This window comes from Leptinotarsa decemlineata, unplaced genomic scaffold (genome assembly GCF_025532065.1).
Source record: "Leptinotarsa decemlineata unplaced genomic scaffold, Ldec_3_MD MMD2_tig00004433_RagTag_RagTag, whole genome shotgun sequence".
NCBI classification, from domain to species: domain Eukaryota; kingdom Metazoa; phylum Arthropoda; class Insecta; order Coleoptera; family Chrysomelidae; genus Leptinotarsa; species Leptinotarsa decemlineata.
The window spans coordinates 700108-723233 of record NW_027412608.1 but is presented as its reverse complement, the minus strand read 5'-3'; the positions used below and the strand labels follow the sequence as shown (position 1 = coordinate 723233).

Below are 23126 nucleotides of genomic sequence, written 5' to 3'. Positions count from 1 at the left end.
TGTATGACTATGGCATATGAGTCGCATTAGATGAATGATCTAGCTGTCAGATGTCTGCTGCTCTATTCCTCCATGCGTGACGATCTGGAAATGGTCCAGTATACAGGGTGTAACTCAATAAGTGTAAAACATTCAAGGAGGTGATTCCTCATCGAAAAAAAGATAGGATCTATCATATAAAAAAACTTCATTGGAGCATCCCTTGTTCAGATACAGCCCCTTAAAGCTGGTACATAAAATTTGTATAACAATTTTTTTCGCAAGCACTGAAAAGTTACAATATTGAAATTAATCTGACGTTTTGTACTACCAAAAAGACACTTAGCCAGTAATTTATTTGGGGTGGAAAACGCAACCCCTAAAATTTATTTCCAATGTAACTTTTTGTCTTATTATTTGTTTATCATTTAAAAATTTATTTCCGATAGCCTGTTTCATTCTAAACAAAAAATGTCTCTTGGATTTTTTTGCCTAAAATGAACCAGTTCGCAGCAAAAAATTAATTTACGAACAACTACAGAGATACATCGTCCTAAATGCGAACTGGATTAATTATTGTTATTTTGTAGTTAGTACCTGCATTAAACGATTGAAGAGTAATAAACAAAACTAATTTATTAATAACAAAATACATAACATGCGGAAATCATAGTAAATGTTCAATATGAATATTACTGGAGTTTTTTCCCAACACCAAATCGTTATTTTTAACACATCGACACGTGTTTCGATCACCAAGTGATCGAAAAACCAACAGTTTTAATCTTCCTCTTTGAAGATGATCACTTGATGATCGAAACACGTGTCGAGGTGTTAAAAATAATGATTTGGTGTTGGAAAAAACTCCAGTAATATTCATTACTACACCAAAGGTTCCAAACAGTGCATCATAAGTAAATGTTCAATATGTCTACTTTCAGACATTACGCATGCGTCTAGACGTCGGCGCATTGAGCCACGTATTCGCTCAAATATTCCTGGAGTCTCTCTGATTACCCTGCAAGCATCGATGATGCGATTTCTTAAGTCCTCTACATCGCGAACAGGAGTACGATAAACCAAATACTGTAAATGGCCCCAAATAGAGAAATCGAGAGGATTGATATCCGGAGATCGAGCGGGCCAGTTCTGTGGTCCTCCTCGACCTATCCACTGATTTGCATATGTTTCAGTTAAATGATGACGTGCTACTTGACTAAAATGGGCGGGAGCCCCATTATGCATAAAAAACATATCCCTTCTGACGCCCAAAGGAACTCCCTCCAGCAGTACTGGATGCACTTCTCTTAAAAATTGAACGTATGCCTCACCATTTGATCGAGGAGGTAGAAAATGAGGCCCAATTAAATTATATCCAACAACTCCGTGCCACACGTTAAGAGAAAACTGTTCTTGATGGTTAGTTTCGACAATAGCGTGAGGGTTTTCATCAGCACATTATGAAAATTATGAAAATTAATAATCTTGTCCCGAGAAAAACTACATTCGTCTGTGAATTCTATCGTCTTCAGAAACTCACAATTTCTTCTAATCATTTCCAGCATCCAATTGCAAAATGCAAGACAGTTCGATAAGTCTCGCGGTAACAGTGCCTGTACTCGTTGCAGATGGTAAAAGTATAAGAGTTGTTCCTTTAAAATTCAAAATACCGTCATATGATCAACATTTAGCTGGAAAGCAATCTTTCTAGTACTAGTAGTAGGTTGTTCTTCAGTCAAATTAAGTACTGCTTCCTCAAGCTGTAGTGTTCGTACTTCTCGATGGCGACCACAATCCTACGTTCCTTTGTCGAATGAACCATATTCTCGTAATCGTTGATGAAGTCGAGCAAATATTCTATGTGAAGGATGCTGCCGTTGAGGATACATTTCAGCATATCTTTTAGAAGCTTCTAACCCATTCCTCTGCGACAGACCGTAAACGTAATGCATATCAGTCATTTCCTCATTTGTGTATGCCATTTCAATAACAAGTTAATTATTAAAGTAACAAATTAAGAACATGACATCACACAAAGTGACAGCGTCATACCAATTTAATTGTCACTATCACTAATAGCGACCTACTAGATAGATTAGTTTCGTATTTTCGCATGTATCTCTGTAGTTGTTCCTGAAATAATTTTTTGCTGCGAACTGGTTTATTTTGGGCAAAAAACCCAAGAGAAATTTTTGCTTAGAATGAAACAGGCTATCGAAAATGAATTTTTAAATGGTGAACAAATAATAATACAAAAAGTTACATTGGAAATACATTTTAGGGGTTGCGTTTTCCACCCCTTACAACCATGGGGTAAACCAAATAAATTTCTGGCTAAGTGTCTTTTTGGTAGTACAAAACGTCAGGTTAATTTCAATATTGTAACTTTTTTAGTGCTTGTGAAAAAAATTGTTATACAAATTTTATGTACCCCCTATAAGGGGCTGTATCTTAACAAAAGATGCTCCAATGATATTTCTTTTTATGAAAGATCCTATCTTTTTTCGATGAGGAATCACCTCCTTAAATGTTTTACACTTATTCAGTTACACCCTGTATTCATTTCTCGAGGAGAAACTTTTTGATGATGCTTCCTTTGATTTATCGAGAACATTATACAAATTTAGGTTCAGAGAATTTTTGTTGCTAACAACTAGTCTGTGCCGTTGGGGATTTAACATATCTGCAGATCTTGTGTTATACTGATTTATATCGAAGTGTTTCTCAAATTTGTTTATGTTTTTATGTATCTCTAACAAAACGATGTGCATGTTTATACATGCACACATGTTTATACATGCACATCGTTTTGATACCAAGCTGAATGAAGTGTTAATGACAGTGATCTATGTATCCTACATTTGCTAAAATACGAATGGCTTCTTTCTGATATCGAAATACCATTATTGCATTACTTGAGTTGCTCCAAAATAGGATACCATATGATAGTTTAGAATGAAATAAAGAGAAGTAAGATAGTTACTGGTTTGAGTTGTTTTAGAACAAATTGTTTAGAACAAACAAACTCTAGAGAGCTTATGAAGTACATAATCGCTGGTTAAACTGGTCGCTGGACCAGTTTAACCGATCGTCGATGATTGTACCAAGAAAATATACATTTTGTGCTTTCTAATGGGGTGGATTTGAGAACACAATTGAGTTCTGTGTTTTACTTTCATTAAATTTAAGACTTAGTTTTTGCTCTCATCAACAGTACGAATCAAATCTATGTGTGACTTATCCCATTCCAGAAGAGTGGTGACATCAGCAAATAAAATTCATTTGGTTGGTACCTATAATACTTTGATATAAGTCGTAAATGTACACAATAAATGAAAAAAGTCCAATTACTGGACTCGATGTCGTATAAGTTTGATGTCGGGTTTGATGTTATTGAGATCAACACACTGATAACTGTTTTCGAGATAGAAGCTGAGGAGTGTTATGAATAATAGTTCCTCCTTCGAAGTTTCAGTAACTACTGACTTTATTTGAAACACATTAACATAATAATATAAGTTTGCTAAAGAAAACTACATTATATTTGAATTCATTCACCTTCTGATTACTAGATGACACTACTAGTCTCTAAATAACCTTTTTGGTGTTGATCTTACTGTATAACATAAATCTGGTCTTGTAAGAACTACTAAATACATCAAACTACCTATGAGTTATTGATACGGAAAATTTACATCATTTTCAACATGTTCATATTAATTGAAATTCAAATTCATTTCACGACTGTGAGAACTCCTATGGAACATGCTAGATTGTAAGACTTTACAATCTAGCATATGAAATCTTTCCAATATCTGATTTATATATTTTTTCTGAGATAACTGTATAATTCCTTTCGACTTATCTCGAATAATTTGCATCCCCAAACAATGATTTTCTTCACCTAAATTTTTTATCTCAAATTCTAAGCTTAAAATTGTTTAAAGATCATCCACTTCTTCATTATTATTTATTTGAAAAAATAAAAAAATCATCAACGTAAAGAGCTATGATTACTAAAAAATGTTGAAACGTTCTTGAAACGCAAGTTTCACATTTAGATTTTTTAGAACCTAAATTCAGCAAGAAATCATTTATTCTCGAATTCCATGCTCGAGAGCTTTGTTTCAAGCCATATATTGCCTTTTTAAGTTTACATTCCATTGTTGGTTTTTTCATTACATATAAAAACATCTGGTTGCCTCATGTATACTGGTTTATCCAGAAAACCATTTAAAAACGCTATACACACATCTAAATGTGTGATGTCTAAATCAAGTTCAACTGCTAAAGTAATATTTGTAGTGTACTGTGCCTAACAACTGGAGAAATGTTTCATCAAAATCTATTTCTTCTTTTTGTACAAAACATCTAGCTACTAATCTGGCCCTATAAACTAATATTACCTTCAATATCAAATTTTGTTTTGAAAACCCACTTATTATCTACTATAACTATTCCTATAACATTCCTCTTTGTAATTCTACTTATACGAATATTTTATAAATACTTTGTTTCAGCATTTACTTTTACATTTCTCTATTCCAATATTTTTAATATTTATTCCATATATACTCTGTAATAATAGCATTTTCTGTAACTGAGTACTCCTGTTTTTTTTATAACTACATCTTGTGGTGGCTCTACTAATTCACATGCTTAATTTTTTTGAAATGTTTAGATTTCCTTCTTCATTGCTTTCTTCCATTTTGCAGCATCAGGTCTCGAAAAAGCCTCTTCAACACATCTTTCACATCTATATTATGACAAGATTGACCAACACTTGTGCACATATAGGTGACATAATCTTCAAACTTTTTCGCTTTTTGAAGTTTATTGGATCTTCTAACTTCTTCTAAAACCGGGAGTGGTTTCAAGTTTACTACTAGATATTTTATAACAAGTGAGTCTCTGGATACTTCAGGTTTCCTCTGAAAGCTGTTTTGCGTTTAGTGAAAACTACTTGATAATATACATATTATTCTCAGGCAAACTTGCTTCTTTAGAGGATGAAACCAACCTGACTGGGTTCCTTCGCAGAACATGGGACATTAGCACAAAATGTTCGAAAGACTTATAAAGATGTTGAAAGAAAAGAGAGGTTAGGTAAAACAAAATTAACTCAAGTAAATGGTGTTGTTTCAGTTGAAATACGTATGTATCAACATGATTTTGAAATGTCTTTTGTGGACAAAATGAACCCGTCTTATATGGATTTCGACTTTGATAATGATGAACCTAGAGAAGGACAAGAAAGAGGCATTTTAACAAGGACTGATTTAACGATGGAAGAAATGTTCTTGATAAATTTATTAATTAAAAGTCGATATTCATGGTACACAGCACACTCATCAAATAAAAACATAGACAATAAATATATCTCAATAAAACTCAAAATGGAGCTTTTCATACAAAACAAATTCAACAATTCAAAATATTTTCAATTGACTCTGCCGTTACTTGATGAAAATCCATAGTAATTCTGAACTCAAAATCCATTTCATGTGCTGGTACAATTGAGAACATCTGTATCATGGATGGCATTGGTCACACAGCTTCTATATCTGTGCATGACATTGCCGCTTTCTTGGTATTTGCATAATTAGCAGCAAATAATATGACGTCAACGTGACTACAAACTTCACTGTTTCCGGCCATAAAAATACAGTGAGCTGTACATTCGCTTCCATCTTTTGCTATGATACACCCAACATCTTCAACAGCTTCTATATCTGTGCATGACATTGCCGCTTTCTTTGTATTTGCATAATTAGCAGCAAATAATATGACGTCAACGTGACTACAAACTTCACTGTTTCCGGCCATAAAAATACAGTGAGCTGTACATTCGCTTCCATCTTTTGCTATGATACACCCAACATCTAAAGGTTTCGCATTTGCTTTCTGTGAATGCTTGACCTGAAAATACGTTATTGGGATTAGTATCTACTGTAAGAATCACTCTGGGATGTTCAAATAAAAAATGGAATCATTCTCTTGATCAACAAAGAAGACAATAAACATAACAAGTCACAGGTATAGCTGATCGTGGATACACACAATTTCACGTGTATCGCTTCTTAGATGAATTAACTATACCATTGTGAAATCGGAAAGTTAGCATACTGCTAGCTTACAAAAACTCACCTGTGCAACTAAAATGTATAAATTGTTCTCAATCTTTGTTTCCACCTTCACAACGAAGCCAGATTCGAAATATTTATACAATTCCAAACCTTTATATGCCTTCATCTGCACATGCGAATAAAAACTGTGGGTAAAAACCAAATACGAAGCAATATCCACACATATAACTGGAGGAACGCCATCAATTGAATAATCCAGATTAGAAACATTCAATGAGAAAAAGTCTAAACCATTGACCAATCTCAACTTCTTTATATATCTGTAACACAATGATAAAAATGTAAACAGATGATGGTGTATTTTTTCGAACATACCGTTTAGCAACGTCTCTGCTGTTCAGTAATAGGGATTTAAAGTATTCACTTTCCATTTTGATTGCAATTAAACACCGCAAAATCTCCAAAAATGTGAAAAAACACTCCACAATAGCGAACGTCACCAAAACCAATGATACTCTTATGACAATAACTAGATTGTTTGCCTTACGCCGCCATATTGGATCACGTGGTTTGGATTGCTCTATTGTTGTTCATTTAATAAACAGAACAAATACTCACTTCGATAATTTCGATACCAAAATAAGTAGAATTGTAAAATCTGTTAATGATCTGAATGAAAATAGTTCAAATTTTGAGATAAAAGACCTCTTACCTTTGAGGTGAATGAACTGGTATCTATATTTGATTTGATTTTAACTAGTTTCAAATTGAATCAGAACAATTTAGTTGAAATAATTTCATTCGCACAAAGAGGAATTTTGCATCCTTTAATAATAAGTCCAATGAAATCTATACATGAAGCATTTTGGATGCTTCATTCATCTATGATGAATGTTGATAAACATTCACCAAACTCAACCATTATATTTCTCCTATTGTAAATGATATTCTGATATTCCAAACATCCGAATGCAATCTCGATTTCAATTCAGGTCAACATTATTTCATTCATTATTGTTGTTTCCTTGATAACTATCAAACTCGGAAATGCCCAATAAATCCTACTTTTAGTCGGGATAAACTTTTAATGAATGAATGCCTCCCAGACGTCGTATGTCTGGGAGGCATTCTTCATATATATGAAAAATGATAAAACATGTTTCAATTTTCTGATTTCTCAGCTCTACGTCATTTTCATTTAAATAGGAAGGTCTTTTATTTTCGATTGGCCATGATTCTTCTGAATTTTTGAGAAAATAAGGACCAGAAAACCATTCATTTGAAATTACTCCGTTGATTTTTTTCCTGCGTGTAGCTTCATCCGCGATATTGAGTTCAGTTGGGACCCATCGCCATTCCGCTATACGTGTCAATTCTTGAATTTCACCGATTCGATGTGTTACGAATGGTTTGTAGTTTCTTCCGTCTCCTTGTATCCAATTCAAGACACATGATGAGTCGGACCAATGAACCATTTCATCTATGGGGAACTCGAGTTCATTCCTTATCACTTGAGCCAGCCGACTGGCCATCACTGCCGCCTGGAGTTCAAGCCTAGGGATGGAAAGAGGTTTCAGAGGAGAAACTCTCGTTTTCGCTGAGATAAGACAAACATCAGTTCTCTTTTCTCCAATGACGCGAAGAAAGCTAACTGCTGAGAATGCTTTCTCACTATTATCACAAAATGTGTGAATTTCGATTCGTAATGCTGATGGAATCAACAGACTATAGCATCTTGGAATTTTGATCTGTACAATTTTCTCCATGTCACTCAACCAATCTTTCCAAGCAATAAGAAGTTCTTCAGGTAACAAATTATCCTAATCGATTCCTACTCGCCAAATATCTTGCATCGGTATTTTACCTCTCACCGTGAAAGTAAAGATCAAACCTAGCGGGTCGTATACGGACATCAAAGCTTGCAAAACCTTCCTCTTTGTAGGTTGTTCCGCCATTAAGTTTTCTGAAGTCAGTCTGAAGGAAAACTCGTCGATTCTGGGATCCCACCATAAGCCTAATATTCGATGTAAGGAAGTGTCATCGATATTTTTTGTAGCCGCCAGTAACATATCATCAGATAGCTTATCTCGAATCAGTTGGGAGTTTTTCATCCAGTTGACTACTTCAAATCCCGCAACTTTCTGGACTTTGCATACTTCTATTATCGTTTCAAGCGCTTCTTCTTCAGTGTCTTTTGAATCCAAATAGTCATCTACATAGAATTTTTTGATAATAGCTAATAGGGTGTCTGGATTCGTAGAAAATTCTTCAGCATTCGAGTTTTTTACGAATTGAGCACATACGGGCGAACACGTTGCTCCAAAAGTCATGACCAACATTTCATAAATATCAGGAGGTCTGTCGCTTTCCAATTTTCGCCAAAGGAATCGTTGAGCACATCTATCTCGTTCTTGTATTCCTACTCTATGGAACATCTCTCGAATATCTCCACAAAAACCGAATCGCCTTTGTCGAAATTTCCATAAAATTGCAACCAATAACTGCAACAAATCTGGACCAGAGAGTAGAACATCATTCAAGCTCATACCTCTTGATTTTGCTGCAGCATCAAAGACTAGCCTGATTTTATTCGGTTTGTTGGAATTTTCTACTGCGAAATGAGGGAGATACCAAAGATGAGGATTGTCAATTTTCTCATCCTCTAAGGTCAACTTCTTTATATATCCTTCCTCTTCATATTTCATGATTTTCTTGCAATATTCCTTTCCAAATTTTTCGTTCAGACGACATTTTCTTTCGACACATTTTAGTCTTTGGAGTGCCATGAATTTACTCTCAGGTAGCTGTATGTTATCGGTTTTCCACAATAAACCGATTTCGTAGTTTTCTCCGGTATACTTTAAGGTGTTTCTCATTAGTTCTAATGCTCGTGAACTTTCACGAGATGGTTGGTCGGCTGCGATCAAAGTACCAAATGTTTCGGTCAGATAAGATTTTTCTACCATCTTCTGCAGTTCTTCATCAGTCGTCTCTTTTTCACAAATGTGTAAAGTATGGGCTTTGAAAGAGTTTTCCCCGTTATTTGGACTTGGTCCGTGTACAGCCCAACCTAACTTACATTTACTGGCTACAGGAAGATTTTCTGGGCCGGTTCTTATCTGTCTCGCAAGTATCAGATGTATGTTATCTTGTCCAATAAGCAGTGAAGGTTTTTCGTGATCGATATCTTTTATTGGAATACCTTTTAGATGTGAAAACTTTTTCCAATCGGATATGTTGATGTGTTGTTCTGGTAACGACATATGAGTGATAGTTCGGACTCTTTTCATAGTAAACATTCTGCTGTCGTCATCAATTTTGGAAACAGTCACGTCTAAACGAACGGAATTTTCTTCAACCATGACATTTTCGTTTGTCCATTGTAGACAAAGTGATTCCTTCGTTCCAGTTAGCCCAAGTGTCTCTGCTACTTCTGCATCTAATAATGTCACCGTAGACGCCTCATCACAAAGAGCAAGAATAGGGACAACACCTCGTGGACCGTATAATTTTATACAAATCTCAGAAGAATCGTAGTGAAAGGTTTGTTGTCGATTATCATCATTAGTATCTCTTCCTATCGCTGCCTGATTGCTATTGACTTCTAATTTTTTGAGTGATAGAGGATGATGATGAAGTTAACAGCCGTTTGTTCCACAAATCTTCCTTTTTTTACATTTGAATTTTTGATGATTCTTTTGAAGGCAACTGAAACATAGTTTTTCTCCGGTAACCGTTTCCCATCTCTTATTCAGATCATCATGATTCATCTGCGGACAAATGCTTTCTTGATGTATTTTGTCACAGTAACCACATGTCTTATGAGTGTTTTGGGTGTGAGTATTGCATACTCTTTCATTTCTCTTCATTTGATTTGTGAATTTCTGTGAGAATGTTTCATTGCGTGGAGTACTAACATTACACGCAAAGCTTGCTTTCACGTTCAACCACAAAGAGAAATCTTCCAAATTGATAACACCCTTTTTCATTTCCAACTTTTCACCCCAGGATACTTTCATTGAATCCAGAATTTTCGTCAGTAATTCACGAATAAATTGAGGATTTTCGAGATAACGTTTACTTCCTAGACTCTTCATGATCGAAACCATGTTGCTCACCTCTGCAGAATAATGAATCAAGCTTTTCAAAGTTATTTTCTCTTATGGAAGGAAGGATGCTGATTCTGTTCATCAAACTATCTATGATGTATTCAGGTCTTCCGTATCGTTTCTCTGAAGTTTCAATCACAAGATCTACGTTATCGGCAGTTAACATCATTCCTGCAACTGTAGTCTTTGCTTCCCCTTTTAGAAATCTCTGCAGCTTCAGCATGATCTCTTCATTGCTGTAGTCACAAAACTTGCGAAGATTCTTGAAAGACTTATGAAACAGGGGCCAATCTTGGGGACTACCATCAAACTGTGGAAAATCCTTCTCTAACATTTTTCGCATGTGAAATTTATCTGGATTCATTACTTCAAGTGACGTTGGGTTTTGAATGGTTGAAGCTGGGAGAGAAAATGTTCTGAGAACGTTTGCAACAGTTCCGAAAAGCTGTTGTATGTCTTGTGATATTTCCTGGTTTCTCTTCGGGAAATTGTCCTTCGACCTTGGGTATGTCATCATTGGGTTTCTCAGTTTTTTCAGGAATACGTGACAGATTTTCTTGTCTATCATAATGAAATTGTTCAGATGTGTAATCTACCCATTGAGACACTCTGTTTCTTTGTTCTTGTTCTTCAACTAATTCTCTCCTGATATTTTCGCTTCTTGCTTCTGATTGAACGTAACTGCTGCCTTCTTCTTGGGCATCTATCTCGGCTTCATGCAATTCTTCTTCGAGTTGAAGAAGGTGTAAACTATCAGCTATTTCCTTCTTCTTCAACTCTTCTAGTTGTTGTTCTTCCAGTTCTAGCTCTCTGGATTTTCTCAGTAGCTCCCGTCTTTGTCTTTCTATTTTTAGAGCTATTCTTTTCTTTTTCAAATCCAAACTACGTCGTCGAGATAATCTGGTATCCTTTGAGGCTCTCGAATGCACAGACTGCTTTGAGTGAACCTCATGTATCAAGGAAGTTGACTCGCCGGATTTATCTTCAACGACTTTTTCAGGTAGTTTATCTAGACTGGATTCTGGTTTCTCATCACTTCCAAATCCGTTTGGCCATACGTAGTCCGATGACAGACTTTCATTCAGACCTGCACCTTCTCGCTTGGACGTAAGTTTCTCCATATCGTGATCACGTCGGGGTCACCAAATGTTGTTTCCTTGATAACTATCAAACTCGGAAATGCAATAAATCCTACTTTTAGTCAGGATAAACTTTTAATGACTTTTCCTTTGACAAATTATCAGTAACTTCTAAAAACATTTTGTTTTTTTATCTAAAGGGTCGTATTTTCAATAAATAGAGCAAACTAATAAAAAGATGAACAAATCAATATAACAATTATTTTATTTTACACTTTCTTCAATGAAAGTTCTGCTTATCTTCCGATGAAGGCGCCACATAACAGGATACAATTTCAGAATTTCTGGTAAAAAAATATAGATGGTTTTCTGATTGATTCGGCCGTTACTTGATGAAGATCCATAGTAATTTCAAAAACTACATCTCACGATTGATTTATAAATCACTTGAAAAAGCTAATGTTTTAGCGAAACATGTGATATATTTTTCAAATAAAGTTTGTGGAGATCAAATCGTGAGGTGTAGTTTTTGAAAATATAGATGGCTCTGACAACCTCCATCCAATGCTTTTCACATTGTGGTTGAACGATTATAAATCCTTAGACAATGATAATAATATATGTTTGCTAAAAAAAACTACATTATATTTAATTTAAAGTCATTCATCTTCTGATAACTAGATGACACTACAAGTATCTAAATAACCTTTTTGGTGTTTATACAATTTCCAACAAGGAGACTCAAAATGGTACCTCTCAAATGACTCATTTTTTCAATGTATATCACAATTGATACACAATCAAAAGCATTGGTCAAGTCGCGTAAAGTGAAAGAAGTGTACTTGCACTGATCAAGACCCTCCACTATGTCATCCATCTTGTAAGCGTAAGCAGTATGAGTAGTGAATGTTTTTTTAAAATCCATATTGGGATTCACTAAAATATACAAACTCGTAACCTCGTTCCAAAGTATTGGTACAATCGCTCCTTTATTAATTTTTTGATGATTTTTCCAATTATGGAGACAATACTAATAGATGATTTATTGCCTTTTTTGAACAAACATTTTAAAATATGTAACATTGGTAACCTTAATTTATTTTAAAGAAATTGGGTAAGCTACTACTGGAGTATTCGCCTATTACTGGAGGGAGCACGATTAGTTTATCGACCTAAAGTTGCAAATTTTGTTCCCATTTCGCGGAAATTTGCAGGTAGTCTTGAGGAAATTGCACTAACTTCATAGAACAACGAAGTGAGTTATTTTCAAAATGTTCTCGGCGAAGCAAAGAGTACGGTTTTTTTTAGACAGTTTGGAAATACCCCAAGTAAATTACCAAATCATTAGTAGTCGCCGGTATTGGAGGTGAAAACCTACTAGAGGGGAATATGTTCTCACTTTGATTCATATTATTCTAATGGATTTTAGAAAGATGTGTGTCATACCTAGATTTTGCGTCAGTAGATCCAATACGTTCTGTGACACAGGACATTTAACTAATAGAAGCAGTGAAAAACGTAGACCTCTGAACGGCCTACGTAGAGACAACGCCGCGTAGGTTATACGGGGTGTGCGGCGTAAAAAAAACATGGCTGCCAGCGTGATATAAAAGACACGGCTGCCATCGAGGTTTACAGGATGTCACATTATTTAAGAAAAGACATGACATTAATGTGTTCAGGGTGTCTCAAATCACGCCATTTAATAAATTACATGGTAGTTCAACGGAGCTCTACCGTTTTAACGAGCGATACTTCAATGTCTACAGGGTGTCTTGAAATACGTCATTTAAAAAACATGACAGTTAACGTGGCTCTATCGTTTCGGCGTTTGATTCTTCAATGTATACAGGGTGTCTCAAAATACGTCATTCAATAAAAAACGCCTTTTCTGGCTCAAAATCCCATACCTTTTCTTGAAGAGCTTGATTTTAGTCATTTTCAGACCTAGTAGCGGAACCTTGTGGAATACCCAACTCAAGATAGATGTGACGTGTTTAAGAGTTATACGATGCAATGTGTATGTGTTATGAGGAAGAATGTGATGACGTCAGCGTGGAGTAGAGAATAATCAAAGATGGTGACATACCGAAAGGGCAGTAAGCGACATTTTCGTTAATATTAGTCGTATCGTCACGTTCAGCACGTCAAATGGAAGGAGAAGGAATGCAGGATTCATCGACAGAGAAAAAACAAAGATTGCAGCCAGAAGGGCACTAAGCTAGGGGGTCTAACGTTTTAACGTGCGATCACAACGAGAAACGTATTCATATTCAAATGTGTTTTGGAGTTAACGTTTGAAACTTGAGCAATGGGGGAGAATAGTATCAAGCAATGACATTTCCACATACATGGGTTTTTCGTTTTTGTGTTTGAATACATGTCATTTGTCAAAATGACATGTATTCTAAGAAGAAACATGACGTCAATGTGTACAAGGTGTGACAAAATATATCATTTGAGAGAAAACGTAACAGTTTAACGGGGCTCTAAAGTTTTAACATGCGATTACTCAATGTATACAGTGTCTCAAAATACGTCATTTTTACATGCGTTTCAACCGCTTTTCGTGTCGAGGCCTTAACGTTTCAACGTGCGATTCTTCAACGTGTACAGGATGTTTCAAAATACGTCGTTTGAGAAAAGAACATGACAGCTTAACGGGAGCGTAGCGTAGTCTAATGTCAATAAATAACAAAACACACTGTGAACGATCTGTAGGAAATTATTTCGATATTGTATTTTGTATGATGCATTTTGATGCACCCTATACACATTGAGGGATCGCATGTTGAAACGTTAAGACCCCGACACAAAAACCTGAAACGTTCGAAACGTATGTAAAGCATATTTTGGAACGTTAACTCCAAAACACTTTTGATTATGAATACGTTGATCATTGGGATCGCACGTTGAAATGCTATACTCCACTTGGAAATCGGAAATTTTCGAAGCAATTGAATAATTTAGATATTCAACATCTCTGTTTTGAATATCTAAATCATTTTTGTGGTTTTAACTGTAATAATATATAACGTTTTGTTTGTGAATGTACCAAAGGGGGGCAAGAATTCATAGCAATATGTGTGAAGACCAATAATGTCGATCATGGATGTAATAGATCACAATGGAAATCAATGAATACAACATTTGTCAATGACGAACGTTGGCAGTTTTTTTAAGCAAAGTTTCAAAGAATACCCTCTTCAAATTTAAACTGTGTTTGATATTCCAAGATATTCGAGAAGTAGATACAAAAACTATTGGAATTTATTCCAGAACACGCAAGAAATCACAAATGAAATTTGACCTTTATAGAATTCTCATCATAGTGTCTACGATATTAGCATGAATTTGATTAGCACTGTATAATTATGAAATTCAATGAAAAATGGATAATTTGGTTGAAATAGTAAATAGTTGAATATTCACGAATTTTTTAGTCGGTGATGAAATATGATATAGGGGGAATGAATATCATAGGAAACGGATATCATCTGCATGAGAACGCTTCTAAGTTTGAAATTATTGAAACTATCAAAATATTGTCCAGCATAAAATCATAGGGAAATTTATATAAGATGTCATTAGAAAAAAAAAATGTGAAAACGACTATGTAGTGTTTGAACGTGTGATCGATCCCCTCCTGTTATTTTGTGACTTGAATTTGTGAATTTGAATTTTGTGATTTGAAGCGTACAATCATTTTGTCATTTATGGTGTTGGATTTGATCATTGATTTAACTTGAGAAAAAACAATGACCGCCTGTTGTTTGTCATTTATGTTCTTTCGTAGCGTGTTTGAAACTCGCATCAAAAAAATAAAAAAATATATAATGTGTTGAAATGGTCCCTTTCATTATTCCATTTTAGACGCGTGACAGAAAGTCAGTAAACCGTTTAAGATAGTGGGTTGATCGTAGGGGACTTGTGATTTTATTCCCATGTAAAACATAGAAACCCAGAATTGAAAGTTCCTCAAATGTAGGGAAAAATGAAATTTTATAAGACATTGGTGAAATCAGCGGTGATGTTTTTGTATTCTTTGAAATGTTTTATTTGCATGAAACTTCAATGAGGTGTCCAGGGTTCAGAATAGTTTCTTTTATTGAGTAGAAATTTATCAACTTTGGGACATCGTAGTTCACGCATATGCCTTTTACCTTGCAAACAATTCAAAAATCTTGTTCTCCAGTATATCCATTATGGATATTTGATAGGCTCAAAAAAGCGCCTTCGGTCAGTTAGCATCATCGGGAGATGCCTAAGATTGAAAAATCTCACAAACAGAAACAGAAAAAATTTACAGGTTGATCAACTGTTTCAACGTGCGATTTCAATCAGGAATAAGCACATATTGGTATACGTACCAGGTGTGTGCGATCCCAATTAGGAACGTATACACGATGCCTCAAAATACATCGTTCAAGAAAAACATTAAGGACGTCTTTGGACTGAAGAAACTAACTTTGTTATTTTTTAGAGATACAGAGACTTGTGTGGATACTGTCACCTCACGATTTCAATGAAGAACATGAAATTAAAAATATTTATATTCAACCGTGCTAGGAATCACACCTTGAAAGGAAGGACCTCGTTAGTCCTAGCTCGCACACGTTTCTCATTTTCTGAGAGTTGTTGTTAATATGGGGGCGACAGCTGATTAACGGAAAAACAGATTTTAAACAGATTTTTTTAAATTTAGATGAGTCAACATTATTTCAGTAATGAATGATTCAATATGAAGTGTATTTTATTTGATAATATAATGAACGTCAATATTTTCGCAAGAATATACCTAATGCGGCCATTTTGATAAAAAAAACATCAAAAATATAGCACGATGAGACGTAGATTTTTCTACGTCTTTAAAAAAACAAAAATAATACGTGACAAAAAAGCAGTGAGCCGTTAATGATAGTCGGTTGATCGTAGGAAAATTGTGATGTCATTCAACATCAGCAAGTGATATCGTTTTTTCCATTTATCCTGAATCGTGAAAGCATTTTCAGCGATTACACATCTTGGTCTGCGAATCAAATTCAGAGTATCTGAATTCAGTGTACCTACCCTCCACGAAAAGATTATATTTCTGTTGAAAACTACACATAGTCAACGCAGTTAACGACCTTCATATCGCACAAATATTCCATTATGGTTGATTATCTCCTAAATAGACTTTCGAACTTTCCAAAATATTTACTAACCTTCAAGAATCGATTTAGATTAGCACTATAAATACTTGAAACTGCAACGCCTCAACATTCATTATTCATCTTGGTTTTTAAACTAGTGAATGTATCAAACTGTATTGTCACGAAATAAATTGTTTTTAAAAAAGTTCATTTCCGAACAAGTTATTTAATTGGCGCTGCGAACAGGATTCCGAAACGGAGTTATACTACGTTGAAACGGTTCGTTTCAACGATTTGTTTGGAATCATCGATCACCAGTAGATCAACGTTACCCTAAGAAGATTCGGTCAACTGCTGTCCACCTTCTATTGGAGCCTTCGCTTGAGAATACTTCATCGAACTACCAGAGACGAGTTACGCCTAGGATCCAGATGAAACTACTGATTTTTCTGTAAGTCCTCTCCTTCCATTTTTTAATAAATTACAAGTGGAAAAAAATTTTGAATTAAACTCTATGACTAGAAGTAGATCAAGATCACCAATAATTTTTAAGAATTCAAGACATTCCGATAATATAATGGCTGCCCCTAATCAAGTAGAAATCAATATGGCAAGAGATATGTTGCCAGAATACTCACGAGGCTCACAAAACCTTGCTTATTTTATAAAACAAGTAGTAACTTATATTGAATTATTACAAAGACAAGAAGAAAATTGCTTATTCAATGAATCACTCTTCGAACAAGTCAAATCTGAATTAATCGGAGAAGCTACAAGTATATTGATAACCTCTAATTGTACTCAATGGTCTGAAATTAAAGATGCTTTGTTGTGTAGATTTGGAGATCCGCGATCGGGAGAACTTTTATCTCATGATCTGAGTACATGCTATCAAATACATTCAGAGCCTTATGAGCAATATTTTGAAAAAATTAAAACAAAACTACAAGTACTATTATAGCACATAAACATACGTACACACAACAGAGATATACGCATTTGTAAAGAAAGAATGTACAATGAACAAGCCTTGAATACTTTCAAATCAGGAATTTTAGAACCGTATTGTTCACATCTATTGAATTTGCCTATTGATTTTATCGAACAAGCCCTTTTTGAATGTAGACGTTTTGACAATAATAAAGCGCGAATAAGCTTTATGAGGAATGAACCAAAAAATCCAGTTAATACAAGGAAACCCCATATAAATATTAACAACCAACCTCAAAGATCACATTATCAAAATTTCACTCCAAAATATCATTTTCCAAATAATCAACCACGATTCCAAAATACCAATCCTAGCGCTATGAGAACGCCACAAAATAATAATAATTTTCTTAGAGGTCCAATAAACTTCAACTCACGGAATCAGAATTCTAATAATGATAATAATAATCCTAGACCTGTACAGAATAGTTCTAATGACCCCACTCCCATGTCAATTACGACAAGAAGAACATTGAAACCGCGTACAAATAATTTCTTCACACCAAGATCAAGACCGACTTTCAATGCAGAAGAGCTTTTAAATGCGGAATCTCATGATGAAAATTCATTGCAAAACAATGAAATTGAGAATTTTGAAGAAGAAAATTTTCAAATACCTGCCCCATCAGTTAAAAAATGTGACTTAAATTCTATTTGTTCAAAACCTAAATTACCTTTTGTAATTATACCTCAGTTCAACTTGAGAATCTTGATAGATTTCGAAGCTAGTAATAGTAATATAAATCCAAGTCCCGCTCAACAATATTTCTCCAAGTTTGAATTTCTCCAACCGTTCACAATTAAATCTATAAACCAAACAATGAAAGACGACAAGAATATCTCATATCCAATTTTGAAAGAATACGGAATAGATAACAAGATAAACTTTCATGTAATTCAATGGCACGATGGATTCCACGCTTTATTAGATAATCATGATTTTCAAATGCTCAAAGCAAAAATAAGTTACGAAAACCAAACCCTTGAGATTGCAGGAAATGAAATTCCATTCTTTATAGAATTAAATCCTGACAATTTTATACCTTATACTACAAAAATAGAAAATCACTTAAAATTCCCCAATAATATTGAAAACGGTCCAGTTTTACTTCCAGAAATGAAAATTGGAGAAACCTATATTCCCGAATCGATAGTATCCTCTATCAGCAATGGAGGATACTGCGAATTACCTATCGAAGTAAACGAATCAGAAATTCATTTTCATCAGCCGATTAATGTTGAACCAATTGTCGATATGGAAATTAGAAAACCTATGAAAATAAAACATAACTTTGATTTTAAAAAGAATATCAGAACAGAACACCTCAATCCAGAAGAATACAAAACTATTCTTGAATTGTGCCACGAATATAACGACATATTTTATAATAGCGATTCTCAATTAACTTTTACGAATGCTATCAAACATAACATAAGGACTACTGACGACGATCTTATATATTGTAAATCTTTTAGATATCCTTATCATTTGAAAAATTAAATTCAAAACCAAATTTAAAAATTATTAGAAGATAAAATATTTCACTTTATAGGTCACCTGTTGGATAGTTCCAAAAAAGATTGACGCTTCAGGACAAAGAAAAATGTGACTTGTAATAAACTATAGAAAACTTAATGCAAAAACAATAGAAGATAAATATCCATTACCACGAATTGATGGGATTTTAGATAACCTTAGTAAATGTGTTTACTTTTCAATCCTCGATTTGGCAAAAGATTTTTATTCAAATTGAAATGAGCCCGAAAAGTATTGAAAAAACCGCATTTTCAGTAAATAACAGCCACTATGAATATACCCGTATGCCATTTGGTTTGAAAAATGCTCCATCAACATTTCAAAGAGTTATAGATAACATCCTTAGAGAATATCTACATAAAAGCATTCTTTGTCTACATGGATGACGTAATATTTTCAAAATCGCTTCACGATCATTAAATTCATTCAAAACAAATATTTGACAGATTTCGTGAATTCAATTTGAAAATTCAATTGGATAAGTCAGAATTTTTCAGAAAAGAAGTTGCTTTCTTAGGACACATTATAACACCTGAGGGAATTAAACCTAATCCTACAAAAATCAAAGCTGTACCGTTACCCACTACAACAAAGGAAATAAAAGCCTTTCTAGGATTAATATGTTACTATCGTAGATTCATTAACAATTCTGCTAAAATAGTTTCACCATTCAGTAGATGTTTGAAAAAGGGAACAAAAATTAACCCGAACGATTCTGATTACATAGAAACATTCCATAAATGTAAAGAATTATTAACTAACGCCCCTGTGTTAGCTTATCCAGATTTTTCAAAACCTTTTCAACTTTATACTGGCGCTAGTAACATTGCATTAGGAGGAGTTTTATCACGAAATAATCACCCTATTGCTTACTACTGTAGAACTCTTAACTCAGCCGAAAAAAATTATTCAACTATTGAAAAAGAATTATTATCGATAGTAGAGAATACTAAACATTTCAGACCTTATCTTTATGGAAAACGATTTTCAATTGAAACTGACCACAAACCTCTTGTTTGGCTATTCTCATTGAAAGAACCGAATTCTAGATTAGTTAAATGGAGATTGAGATTAAAAGAATTTGATTATGAAGTGAAATACCGCAAAGGTAAAGAAAACTTTGTGGCTGATGCACTCTCACGTATCGAAATCAATGTTAATGAAAAATTATGTTCTGATATAACAAACGAAAATGACGATGATTCGTTATCATTAATTCCAAACGTGGATACAGATGAAGATACTGAGTCAATATTAGATAATGCCGGCGAAATATTCGCAAATAGTCCTGAGATACCAGAAGAGATACCAGCATACAGCCATAGAAAATCCAATTTTCACGACCCCAAACTCAGAAAAACCACCACATGTCTAGAAAATAAATATGACAGACATCCCTACAATACATCATTGCAAGGACCAATGCTTGCCAAAAAACCATTCGAAGTAATCCACATTCGGTTTCGAAGGATCAAAATTCTTAACAATTATAGACCTATTCTCAAAATACGCACAGGCCTATCACATTAACGACGCCACAGGAATAACAATCATCAATAAGTTGAGACATTATTTTTCACATCACAATTACCCTACTAAAATAGTATGTGATGGAGGGAAGGAATTTAAAAATAAATAAAGTAATCTAATCAGAATCAAGATACACTATGTTACTAACTATAATCCAAACTCTAATTCGCCAAATGAAAGACTACATTCAACGCATTTGAAGAAAATTAGAATTTTAAAAGAAAAGAACAAAAACGAGACCACAAAATCTAATGATCACCGCCTGCCTTCTATATAACCAATCTGTACATTCAACCACGGGGTATACACCTTTTAGTTTACTTTACGGACCCTACGACAACCTTAATGCTCACGCAATAGATTAAAAAAAAATCACGAAAATTATAATGCTAAAAGAAAACAAGAACTTTTACCACTCTATAAACAGTTATATCATAACCAATTAGAAAAAGGCACAGCTATTCTGAATAAACGTAATGAAAATACAGAAAGTCCACCCTTGAATGAACCTCACTATTACTTCAGAAAACTTAGAACTAGGAAAACAAATCCCGTTTTTGAAAAAGTTAATGTAACCAGTTGTTATATTGATTTGTTCATCCTTTTATTAGTTTGCCTTTATTTATAGAAAATACGACCCTGTAGATAAAAAAACAAAATGTTTTAGATAGTTACTAATGATTTGTCAAAGGAAAAATCATTAAAAGTTTATCCCGACTAAAAGTAGGATTTATTGGGCATTTCCAAGTTTGATAGTTATCAAGGAAACAACATTTGGTGACCCCGTCGTGATCACGATATGGAGAAACGTACGTCCAAGCGAGAAGGTGCAGGTCTGAATCAAAGTCTGTCATCGGACTACGTATGGCCAAACGGATTTGGAAGTCGTGAGAAACCAGAATCCATTCTAGACAAACTACCTGAAAAAGTCGTTGAATATAAATCCGGCGAGTCAGCTTCCTTGATACATGAGGTTCACTCAAAGCAGTCTGTTCATTCGAGAGCCTCAAGGGATACCGGATTATCTTGACGAAGTAGTTTGGATTTGAAAAAGAAAAGAATAGCTCTAAAAATAGGAAGACAAAGACGGGAGCTACTAAGAAAATCCAGAGAGCTAGAACTGGAAGAACAACAACTAGAAGAAAAGAACCGTAGAGAGTTGAAGAAGAAGGAAATAGCTGATAGTTTACACCGTCTTCAACTCGAAGAAGAATTGCATGAAGCCGAGATAGATGCCCAAGAAGAAGGTAGCAGTTACGTTCAATTAGAAGCAAGAAGCGAAAATATCAGGAGAGAATTAGTTGAAGAACTAGAACAAAGAAACAGAGTGTCTCAATGGGTAGATTACACATCTGAACAATTTCATTATGATAGACAAGAAAATCTGTCACGTATTCCTGAAAAAACTGAGAAACCCAATGATGACATACTCAAGGTCGAAGGACAATTTCCCGAAGAGAAACCAGGAAATATCACATCACAAGACACACAACAGCTTTGCGGAACTGTTGCAAACGTTCTCAGAACGTTTTCTCTCCCAGCTTCAACAACTCAAAACCCAACGTCACTTGAAGTAATGAATCCAGATAAATTTCACATACGAAAAATGTTAGAGAAGGATTTTCCACAGTTTGATGGCAGTCCCCAAGATTGGCCCCTGTTTCATAAGTCTTTCAAGAATCTTCGCAAGTTTTGTGACTACAGCAATGAAGAGATCATGCTGAAGCTGCAGAGATTTCTAATAACTGCCGATAACGTAGATCTTGTGATTGAAACTTTAGAGAAACGATTCGGAAGACCTGAATACATCATAGATATTTTGATGAACAGAATCAGCATCCTTCCTTCCATAAGGGAAAATAACTTCGAAAAGCTGATTCATTATTCTGCAGAGGTGAGCAACATGGTTTCGATCATGAAGAGTCTAGGAAGTAAACGTTATCTCGAAAATCCTCAATTTATTCGTGAATTACTGACGAAAATTCCGGATTCAATGAAATTATCCTGGGGTGAAAAGTTGGAAATGAAAAAGGGTGATATCAATTTGGAAGATTTCTCTTTGTGGTTGAACGAGAAAGCAAGCTTTGCGTGTAATGTTAGTACTCCACGCAATGAAACATTCTCACAGAAATTCACAAATCAAATGAAAAGAAATGAAAGAGTATGCAATACTCACACCCAAAACACTCCAAGACATGTGGTTACTGTGACAAAATACATCAAGAAAGCATTTTTCCGCAAAAGAATCATGATGACCTGAATAAGAGATGGGAAACGGTAACCGGAAAAAAAAACTATGTTTCAGTTGCCTTCAAAAGAATCATCAAAAATTCAAATGTAAAGAGAGGAAGATTTGTGGAACAAACGGCTGTAAACTTCATCATCATCTTCTATTACACAAAGAATTAGAAGTCAATAGCAATCAGGCAGCGATAGGAAGAGATACTAATGATGATAATCGAGGAAGAGTATGCTCTGTCAACAAACCTTTCACTACTATTCTTCTGAGAGTGATTCGTATAAAATTATACGGTCCACGACGTGTTGTCCCTATTCTTGCTCTTTGTGATGAGGCGTCTACGGTGACATTATTAGATGCAGAAGTAGCAGAGACACTTGGCTAACTGGAACGAAGGAATCACTTTGTCTACAATGGACAAACAAAAATGTCATGGTTGAAG

At 34.7% G+C, this 23126-nt stretch overlaps 2 protein-coding genes across 6 annotated transcripts in view; both read right to left on the bottom strand.

The window, feature by feature from the left end:
- The window catches only part of LOC111508414 (uncharacterized), a 546485-nt gene that overhangs the window by 88194 nt on the left and 435165 nt on the right, over nt 1-23126 (bottom strand). The window lies entirely within an intron of this gene.
- LOC141484109 (uncharacterized) lies at nt 378-21347 on the bottom strand. 2 transcript variants are annotated; one of them, XM_074179168.1, is made up of 3 exons: nt 6441-10523; nt 6127-6385; nt 378-5898 (listed from the first exon to the last, which is right to left on the bottom strand). In XM_074179168.1, the coding sequence occupies exon 1, from the start codon at nt 9425-9427 to the stop codon at nt 7886-7888; it is 1542 nt and encodes a 513-aa protein (XP_074035269.1). In that variant the 5' UTR covers nt 9428-10523; the 3' UTR covers nt 378-5898; nt 6127-6385; nt 6441-7885. The 2 variants fall into 2 exon arrangements, with proteins under 2 accessions (XP_074035269.1, XP_074035270.1); XM_074179169.1 differs by having other exon boundaries at nt 380-5898; nt 6441-21347.